Source organism: Oncorhynchus clarkii, chromosome 18 (genome assembly GCF_045791955.1).
Source record: "Oncorhynchus clarkii lewisi isolate Uvic-CL-2024 chromosome 18, UVic_Ocla_1.0, whole genome shotgun sequence".
NCBI lineage: Eukaryota > Metazoa > Chordata > Actinopteri > Salmoniformes > Salmonidae > Oncorhynchus > Oncorhynchus clarkii.
The window spans coordinates 50,136,613-50,147,805 of NC_092164.1; the positions used below are offsets into that span (position 1 = coordinate 50,136,613).

The 11,193-nt window shown below is 42.9% G+C and overlaps 1 protein-coding gene across 4 annotated transcripts in view; it reads left to right on the plus strand.

The window, feature by feature from the left end:
* Positions 1-6,040: 6,040 nt before the first annotated feature.
* Positions 6,041-11,193, plus strand: part of LOC139373626 (triple functional domain protein) — a 130,879-nt gene continuing 125,726 nt past the window's right edge. For all 4 annotated transcript variants that reach the window (XM_071114346.1, XM_071114347.1, XM_071114349.1 and 1 more), the window contains exon 1: positions 6,041-6,290. In XM_071114346.1, the coding sequence (XP_070970447.1) occupies positions 6,221-6,290 (70 nt within the window). In that variant the 5' untranslated portion in view covers positions 6,041-6,220. The remainder of the gene's footprint in view (positions 6,291-11,193) is intronic.

Here is an 11,193-nt window from a genome sequence, read left to right on the forward strand (position 1 = left end):
CCCACAATGACAGACATGTCATTCATACACATGCATCTATTTCATGCACTTCTAAGAAGAGCAGTGATTCAGTATGGTTAGTGTGCCCTCTTCTGTCTGCTTTTGGCAGTGCATGCATCAGGTCCATTCACTAATCTACTGTACTGATAAGGCAGGTTTATTGGTTGATAATAAATCCAATAACTGCTAGCAAAGGCTTGTAAGATTATTTATTGCGCAAATAAACATATAAAAAGAAGGGCTTGTTACTGATCACTGATATGTTTATTACACTGGTTCAGTTGTTACAATGTTCTCACACAGCTTAGTTTCTGACATAAATCATGATGACCTATGACCATCACAATCTGAAGACATTGCTGGGAGGTGAATTGAAGCATGACCCATGGAGGGGGTTGATCAAATGGTATGAAGTTCTATGTTCCATTAATAACCAATGTCCTACAGATGTGGGATCTTAATTTGATCACCCTGTTGCTGGAGAGCATTAAACGTGTAGTGTGTTTCAGGTTTAAAAGGCTTCTGAATTTGATTATTTCCGAATTGATTTTCAATCACAAAAAATGTATCAACCTCTATAAAAAAAAGAATTAATCATGATCCACATAATAATTCACATATCCTGTTGCTGCATAACTATTTTCCTGCTGTAGCAAACTGGCTCAAATTAAGATCCTACATCTGTACTGATTAATACATCAGTAGCATGTCATTTCAGCCATTATCCTTCCTCGACAATTACTCATTAAAAATCCATATACTGTACCAGTTAAAAGTTTGGACACACCTACTCATTCAAGGGTTTTTCTTTATTTGTACTATTTTCTACATTGTAGAATGATAGTGAAGACATCAAAACTATGAAATAACACATGGAATCATGTAGTAACAAAAAAAGTTTTAAACAAATCATAGTATATGTCACGACTTCTGCCAAAGTCGATGCCTCTCCTTGTTCGGTGTGCGCCCAGTGTAAGACTACTAGGCACCTACCCAGAGGTAAGTTACACCCCTTACCCGTTCCACAGCGGCCATGGTCACACCTGTCGATCAATTTCCTGACCGATCTTCCCCCATCACAGGGAAACACCACGATCCTGGTCGTTGTGGATCGTTTCTCTAAGTCCTGCCGTCTTCTCCCTCTGCCTGGTCTCCCTACGGCCCTACTGACTGCGGAGGCCTTGTTTACGCACGTCTTCCGGCACTACGGGGTGCCTGGGGATATAGTGTCTGATCGAGGTCCCCAGTTCACTTCAAGGGTCTGGAAGGCGTTCATGGAACGTCTGGGGGTCTCGATCAGCCTTACCTCAGGTTTTCACCCCGAGAGTAATGGACAGGTGGAGAAAGTTAACCAGGATGTGGGTAGTTTCTGAGGTCCTATTGCCAGGACCGGCCGGGGGAGTGGGCAGCGTTCGTGCCCTGGGCAGAGATGGCCCAGAACTCGCTCCGCCACTCCGCCACTCCTCCACTAACCTCTCCCCCTTTCAGTGTGTATTGGGATATCAGTTCCTTGGCATCAGAGTCAGACCGAAGCTCCTGCGGTGGACGACTGGTTCCGAGGTGCGGAGGAAACATGGGATGCCACCCCTGTTCACCTTCAGCGCGCCGTGCTGCGCCAGAAAGTTGGTGCAGACCGTCACCGTAGTGAGACGGACTGGGTCTGGCTCTCGACCCGAAACCTGCCCCTCTGCCTGCCCTGCCGGAAGTTGGGTCCACGGTTTGTGGGGCCATTTAAAATCCTGAGGAGAGTGAATGAGGTTTGTTACAGGTTACAACTTCCCCCCATTACCGCATTAACCCCTCGTTCCATGTATCTCTCCTCAGGCCGGTGGTGGTTGGCCCGCTCCAGGAGTCTGAGGTGCGGGAGGTTCCTCCGCCCCCTCTGGACATCGAGGGGGCCCCGGCGTACTCCGTTCATTCCATACAGGATTCGAGATGTTGGGCGAGGGGCCTTCAGTACCTCGTGGACTGGGAGGGGTATGGTCCGGAGGAGAGATGCTGGGTTCCGGTGGAGGACGTGTAGTATCCTTCCCTGCTGCGAGAGTTCCACGGTCTCCATCCGGATCGCCCTGCGCCTCATCCTCCGGGTCGTTCCCGAGGCCGGTGTTGACGCACTGCTGGAGTCACGCGTCTAGGGGGGAGTACTGCCACGACTTCTTCCGAGGTCGATGCCTCTCCTTGTTCGGGCGGTGCTCGGCGGTAGACGTCGCCGGTCTTCTAGCCATCGCCGATCCATTTTTCATTTTCCATTTGTCTTGTCTTGTTTTTCCACGCACCTGGTTCTCATTTCCCTCATTATGGGTTGCACATTTAACCCTCTGTTTCCCCCATGTCTTTGTGTGGTATTGTTTATTAAGTTTCATGTTATGCGAACGTTAGTCTGTTGAGCTGGGTTATGTTAATCCGTATTGTTATTTTGTGTTCACTTTGCCGTGTGCTTTTGGTTCGCCTAAATAAAAGGCTACGTTGGCTACCCAATATCTGCTCTCCTGCACCTGACTCCCTTGCAGCCATTTACGCATACCTGACAATATATTTTAGATTTGAGATTCTTCAAAGTAGCCACCCTTCACCTTGATGACAGCTTTGCACACTCTTGGCATTCTCTCAACCAGCTTCATGAGGTAGTCACCTGGAATGCATTTCAATTAACATGTGTGCCTTGATAAAATTTAATTTTGGGAATTTCTTTCCTTCATAATGTGTTTGAGCCAATCAGTTGTATTGTGACAAGGTATGGGTGGTATACAGAAGATAGCCCTATTTGGTAAAGACCAAGTCCATATTATGGCCAGAACAGCTCAAACAAAAGTCCATCATTACTTTAAGACATGAAGGTCAGTTAATACTGAACATTTCAAGAACTTTGAAAGTTTCTCCAGGTGCAGTCGCAAAAACCATCAAGCTCTAGGATGAAACTGGCTCTCATGTGGACTGCCCAGGAATGGAAGACCCAGAGTTACCTCTGCTGCAGAGGATAAGTTCATTAGAGTTAACTGCAGCTCAGATTGCAGCCCAAATAAATTATTCACAGAGTTTGAGTAAGACACATCTCAACATCAACTGTTCAGAGGAGACTGCGTGAGTCAGGCCTTCATGGTTGAAATGCTGCAAAGAAACCACTACTAAAGGACACCAATAAGAAGAAGAGACTTGCTTGGGAAATGGATGTTAGACCGGTGGAAATCTGTCCTTTGGTCTGATGAATCCAAATTCGAGATTTTTGGTTCCAACAGCCGTGTCTTTTTGAGACACAGAGTAGGTGAACGGATGATCTCTGCATGTGTGGTTACCACCGTGAAACATGGAGAAGGAGGTGTGATGGTGCTTTGCTGGGGACACTGTCTGTGATTTTTTTTATTTTATTCAAGGCAGACTTAACCAGCATGGCTACCACAGCATTTTGCAGTGATACGCCATCCCATCTGGTTTGCGCTTAGTGGAAGTATAATTTTTTTCCCAAAAGGACAATGACCCAAAACACACCTCCAGGCTGTGTAAGGGATGTTTGACCAAGAAGGAGAGTGATGGAGTGTTGCATTAGATGACTTGACCTCCACAAACACCCAACCTCAACCCAATTGAGATGGTTTGGGATGAGTTTAACCGCAGAGTGAAGGAAAAGCAGCCAACAAGTGCTCAGCATATGTGGGAACTCCTTCAAGACTGTTGGAAAAGCATTCCAGGTGAAGCTAGTTGAGAGAATGCCAAGCGTGTGCAAAGCTGTCATCAAGGCAAAGGGTGGCTACTTTGAAGAATCTAAAATCTAAAATATATTTTGATTTGTTTAACACTTTTTTGTTACTACATGATTCCATGTGTGTTATGTCATAGTTTTGATGTCTTCACTATTATTATACACTGTAGAAAATAGTCAAACTAAATAAAAACTCTTAAGAGTAGGTGTGTCCAAACACTTGACTGATACTGTAAGTATTCCTATAATTTACCACTGTGCAAAGAATAAGGCCTCTCATTGCTAATGTATTCACTAAAACATTAATTAAGTCGTAAAGGAGAGGGGCCATTTCAATAAAACACTGGGGCATATTCTGTAGGGAATAATACATGGTGTTAAAAAAAGACACTGCTTCATTTTCATTGGGCACCAAATAGATGAAAATGGACAGAAACAGGGAGGGACTTCCTGGGACATGTCCAATAAGAAACACTCATTTTAATTTTCTCTTGCAAACTATTCACAACGCATCCATGTTGTGCCCTAAAGGTAGTTCCACCCCTTGTAGAGAAGACAGTGGGCCTGATGTCATAAAGAAACTTAATCAAATTATCTTAATTAATCTATTAAGCTAAAGGTCAAATTAGCATTTTAACTTTTTTTATGATTGGCTGTTAAAGTGATGGATATATTTTTAAAAATGTATAAAACATTGTTTTTTATTTCCTGTAGTTTTGGGTGAAATCTGTTGAACACAGTTTTTTATGTCATTTATACTGTTATGGTAATATTGTTTATTTGTGTTTGTTAAATTTAGTCACAAAATGTCTCAATGTACAGTATGTCAACCAATCAGCTGTGCAGCCTGACTTGTTTGCACCATTTATTTGAACCATACAATTTTTCAATTCACCATCGATCCAACAATGTTCAGGTCAACAAGAAAATGCATTTCTCTGTTAGCGCCTTATCTAACATCACACACATATTGTCCAGATACTGACAGTTTGTACTTGGTGGACTATAGCAGCATTCTAAAAGAAGAGGCTTCAGATGAGGCAGGTGAACCTGCGGCCATGTCACCTCTTCATCATTTATCATGAGATCCTCGCTGAGCTTAACAGGAATATGACTCTGAATATATTCAGCAACACCTCCCACATAGACATACCTGTCTTATTTATAGATGTTATATCCTTGTATTCCTACTGCTGTATCATCAAAGGTGCTGTCTAAGTGAGTCTCAGAAATGGCTAATATATTAATATTATCTAAGATTAGCAAATCACTAACTCATGAATTTTGTTTCTGAGGCTACATATATTTATATAAACTCATTTTAACCTTAAACACACAATGATAATAGGTTGTGTTACTAATCATTCTACTTCTGATAACAGTAAGAAGGAATTAATGGATTTTTGAGCAGATTATGTTCAGCAGATGACTTTTCTACAGCAGGGTGTAAGTAGACCCATGATCTTCTTTCAGTTGTCTGTAGGGTCTTCATTAGGCCTAACCATTGGTTATTGGTTAGGCTACACACTTTAGGCCTACGACCAAATCAGAATGAGTTTATTCTGCACCCTGACATTTGAATTTGAAAACTCCACCCAAAAACTATATTTTGGTATTTGTTTCATTAGTACATTGTTGATATAGTCCCAAAATGATGTGCATGTTAGCAATCAAGTTCTCAAGATATATAACCACAGAAAAAACAATGAGACATATATTTCCCCGGAAGTATAAATGTGAAACATCCGCTTGGTGTTTCCACTTGTGAGAGGAAGCTAAGTTGCAGGCACTGGGTGAAGATGGAACCAGATGGATTTTGGCCGATATTCTGCATTCTCATCAATGAAACATTTGATCTAGAATCTGTTATGAACAGAGTCCCGTTGTTTAGGAGTGCAAAGGCAAATTGAGTTATTGCGCACATGCATTTCACAGAGTGTGCGTTCCCTAACGGCAATATGGAAATATTTGCCAGAATGGCCAATAGGATCTTGCTAGCTTGTGCTTGGCTCTGCCCACCTCCTTTCCTGTTCTGCCCACTATTACTAATTTGTTCCCATTAGTTATAAAAAATCTTTGATATAACTTTCAAAATACATAAATACAGCCAGTATGATGCTGTATTTAAAAAAAGCACAAATCACTGTCATGTTCATTAATGACTCACAGACAGTCGTTGCCGGTCATCCCGTGCTCGCCCGCTCTCTGTCTGGCAGTTTCCGAATGCTTCCGGAGAGTCACCGAACAGAGACCCAGCCCCTCCCGAATACCATGCCCCTCTGCCCCCCTCTTCGCGTCTACAACGACTCTCTTTTCGGCTCGAATCGGAGGAGGAACCCGGCGGCCGCCCGGCTGTGCGTTTGCATTACCCAAGATGGAGGTTTGCTTATGGCGCTAGCATCTAGGAACGATTCTGTCAGTCCCGGTGTCTCTTGGCCTACGCTTTTCCGAGGAACGAACTGATTTTTGTCTTTCACCGCATTGGGAATTTAGTTGGGATCGCGGCTGTTGGTGGCCACCATCATGAGCTCTGGGGAAGGAGCTGATGAGACGTCAAAGGACGCAGCCGATATAGCGGCGTTCTTTAAATCTGGTAAGCCCGAAAACGGATCGGGGAGAGCAAAAGAGCCGTCCCGTAAAGGCGACATAGGGGTGGGGGGGCATTGTTCCCGGTTGAGCACTGTGTTTTCGGTGCAATGGTGGGGTGGGGGAGGTTTCAACTAAACATTCGCCCAGGTGTCCTTATTCGTTTGTAGAAGCGACAATGGATCATAAATGGGTGGCTGTTATGCAGACATAATGGTGAGAGCTGTCGTGCATTTGTTACACAGTCATTAAAATGTAACTAACCATGTCAACCAGCCATGAGAGCTCTCGACTCCCTTAGCAGCCCAACTCCGTCCACAGACACATGCTAAATAATGTTAGCTTGGTTGGCTTTTATAACCGATTCACCCCGAAATTAGCTAGCTATCGTGCTTACATTGGGCATATACAAAGACAATAGCCACATTAGATAGATAGCCAATATACTTGTGTACTACCATTGACGTTTATAAAAATAGCTAAATAACTACATTAGGTGCGCTAGCTGGCTATGTTCAGAATCAAATATAGCTAGGTCGCTAACTAGGTAACCAAGGGACTGGGAAATCACAAACAGCTCACTGTCTGATTGCTAGCTATAACGTTAGAGACATATTTCATTGAAACAGCCGAACGTTAGTTGATTGTTACCTAAAACGTATGTAACGTATGTATCGTTTCCGTGCTGTCAAAATAGGAAACAATCGAGCGTGCTATGTAAACAATACCGTGGCATGCATTACTCTATCTGAACTGTGGCTAGGTTAGCTTGCTACCTAGTTATACGGTTTCCCCTATGACCCAATATGATCATATGATGCATGCATTTGATTTATATTGCAATGCATATCTTAAACAGTTCAGATAACGTACTATTTTCTAAATTAGTAGTAGTGACTGCACAATGTGTGATTTCATGGTAGATTAAATATGATCATAGCCATTTTCTCGGCTAACGTTAGTCATGCTAGCTAGCTGAGTGAGCTATGAGCAATCATCATTTCTGGATCTATCCTGATCAGTAGATGGATAACAGCTCGCCCGTGGATATTTGACATTCTTCAATTTCTATTCCATTATTCAATTCTGAATTCTAGACTGAAGGAGATAATTTATGTGCTTTGAATAAGGAGCTAATTTTGGGTTAGTGTTTATCATCTGTGGTGTATTCATTAGTCAGATTATGTTGCAAACGTTCTGCAATGGAAACCTTTTACTGTAGGAACCAAGCGGAAAAAACAGTAAACTGAACGAAACGGAGAGGGACCTACCTGCATTTGTCCAATGGCAACTGTCCTTTGTTGCAAAACGTTTTCTGTTTGGAGTAAATGTTTCCGTTGCAAAAGTTTTTAACAGACGAAATGTTGTGCAACGGTATCCGACATTCTGCCGATTCTGTTGCAAAACGTCTGTTAAACAAGCAGACTGATAAAACGGTGAGGGATGTACCTGAATTTGTCAATTTAAAAACATCAGTTTTGTTCTGTTTGCTTCCGTTTGGTTCTTAAACGCTAAACTGTTTCCGTAATGAATACACCCCATGCCTTTTGTGAACTAACACTAGCACTTTACTTTTTTCTACCTTACTGGCTCTGACTTTGCTGATAGTTACATTGAGGAAAATGTACTTACTGTGACAGCTAACGTTAGGTTGATCAACCACCTATCCCAATCTTAAGAGGAATGAAATGATACAACAACCATATGCTGAAAATGAAATGGGACTTATCATTATAGCTTGATGATTTCATAGATGGGTTCTATGTATTGGTGCTGCATTATAGGCCTACATGACTACTGTATTGCACTAAACTATCACTGTAAAAAATCTATTACTTAGATCAATTAAAGGGTGGCATTTGGGTTGATGGGAGGGTGACATTACCCCTTTGTGTGTTTGTTCAATGGCTCACTGGTCAGGCTAAACCTCAGTGCGAGGAGATGAAGGGGGAAGGTAAGGGACGGCAGGTAGCCTAGTGGTTAGAGCGTTGGGCGAGTAACCGAAAAGTTGCTAGATCGAATCCCCGAGCTGACAAGTTAAATATCTGTTGTTCTGCCCCTGAACAAGGCAGTTAACCCACTGTTCCTAGGTTGTCATTGTAAATAAGAACTTGTTCTTAACTGACTTGCCTAGTTAAATAAAGGTAAAATGCATTTTAAAAGGGAAGCCTTTGACTCCACTCAGTGTCTGTAGATAATAGGCTACATGGGAAGTGCTGGATCCTCATTATGACTGCAGTTAGTTCCTCTGTGAAGATGGATCCAGTCTTCCTGCTTTGAGGGAGACATGATAGAAATTCCCAGTCTACAACCACATCCAATTTTAACCACCAGGCCCCTCAAACTCAACCCTGGACCTCAAAGCCAGTTCCACTGCAGTTTTTCATTGTTCCCCTCTAATTAGGGACTGATTTTAGACATGGGACACCAGGTTGGTGAAATGAATGATCAGGTAGAACAGAACCAGCAGGCTCCGGACCTCATAGGGTCAGAGTTGAATACTTTTGCACTAGGCTTGCCTAAACACCTTGTCTACCCTAACCTTAACCATTACCCACACCCTACCTCCTATTTCTTTTGAGTTGAAAAACTTCCTATGGAGATGGGTTAAAATGTTCATTTGTGCTTCCTTCAGCTGTTTGTCTGTACCAGCTGTTTTGGTGCTCTCGCAGAAGTAGCCCATAGGCACAGATCTAGGATCAGCTTACCTTCCCTCAAGCTTTTCCCAACTTTTAGGGGGAAAAACTCAAAGCTGACCTTGGATCAGTGTCTAGTGTCATCTTTTGTGGCTGGATTATTATGGGTAATTATTATGGGGTGTCATTGCAGTGTTTTGATCCCCCTAGGGAGAGTTCTTGGTAAGCTGCAGAGCTGTGCCCTGCTATCACTGCGGGCAAACAAGCTCTGATTGACAGCTGAGCTCATGTTGAGTCGTCTCTGTGTGCGTCTGTGTCTGTCTGTGTTTGTATTTGTGTGTGTGGATGCATGCAAATTGGAGCTGGAGAAGATTCAAGCCCTCTCACTCTACAGTCTGAAATCATCTCTATAATACGCAGCAATACTACAGGAACAGAGATAGTTCAAGTGAAGTGAAACAAGGAACTGTGTGTACTATTACGACGTCCTCATCTGAATTCATAATATAGTCTGAGTATACAAAACATTAGGAACACCTTCCTAATATTGAGTTGCATCTCCATCGGGGCATCATGTACAGGTTCCAACATGTACAGGTTTAAGACCTGCCTGCTTAGTAGTGCCTAGCCATCGGGTATGTTTTTATCCTCACTCTCCCTCTCTCTGTCATGTCTTCCCTTTGTTTGTCTCGTTCTGTCTCGTTCTTGTTCTCTCGCTCATTTCTGTCTCTAACTCTGTCTCACTCTCTCTCGTTTCAGACGTTGTGAGGATTCAGCCTTACGTGTCAAAAGCACTCAACCGCCCCAGACTTGTTTATGATCGTTGTACAAGAATGCGTAAAGGATAATAGTTATCTTTGATCTGTGACTGGATAAGCTCACACACTCACCTACCTTTACGCTGAGCTATAGGAGCAGAGCTGTAACTAGGACCATGAGATGTCTCTCACTACATAACATGGCTATGACTATAACGTCATTGTAACATGACAGGATGACTATAATAACATATGATGAACAAAGGTGACATATAATTCACCTTTATTGTGTTTAGCCTATGACACAACTATAACATGGTAATAACATTCTACTAACACGATGAGAGCATAACTACATAACTATAAGGAACTGCATCTCTCTCTTCTCCCAGCATGAGAAACTGAGCCAGAGCTCAAATTCTCCCCAAGCCCCCAAGCCCACACCAGAGAAATTAGTGAAAGAAAGTGGGACGACCTCTTTTTGGTGAGAGAAAGGTCTGTGTGTGTCGTGTGTGTGCGATGCCAATTTAGAAGACTGCAAAATTCACACTAACCACAAACAAATCACTTGAATAATGCTACACGGAATTGAATTTATTGATTGGTTGCTTAAATGATTGTTATAGATTAATGAACAGAGGACTTGAAATACATTGACACCTGCTGGGATGTTAATAGCCTCTGTTTCTCTCTGCTTAATCAGGACTGTACACACCCTACATATCACTATCACACCTTATCAGTTGACTTGCTTCCTTATCTTGTTGCAAGGTGGTGACGCAATTGCGTGTCTGTGTTAATGTCTGTAAGGGAGGTCAGTACAGCTGCAGTGGGCCACACGGTAATGTGCTGTACAGGTAGGAGGCAGACATCAGTTATACCATGGGAACAGACTAGTGCCACACACACACACAGTCCTTGTTCTGTGAAAGTGTAGGCTGTGTGTGTTTTCTCTTTGATATCAGCATTGGGATCAACACAGGAAAGATCTCTCTTTATTTCTTTGACATTTTGTCTCTCGCTCTCCTTTCACTCTCTAATTTTTCTCTGCCACTCTCGCTGCCTCAGAGGGTCGGGCTGACAACCAATATCACACATCCCTCTTAGTGTGTGTGTGCTTGCTTGCGAGCATTAGTGTGATTTATGAGTTTGTGTGTGTGTGTGTGTTAAAGGCGGCAGGTAGCCTAGCGATTAAGAGCGTTGGGTGCCACAAACCAAAATGTTGCTGGTTCGAATCCCGAGCTGACTAGGTGAAACATTTCGATTTGCCCTTGAGCAAGGCACTTGACCTTAATTGCTCCTGTAAGTGGCTCTGGATAAGAGTGTCCACTAAAATGTAAGTATTAAATATAACTGTGTGGCATCTCAAGGCTGTAATCCCAGGGAATGGTTAGATTAGAGGATAGGTCAGTATATAATATAACTCAACACACTAATGCTGTTAGTCAGGACAGTCTGGTACACAGTACACACACTAGTGCTCTCTTCTCCATGTTCATCTCTTTCCTCTCCATCA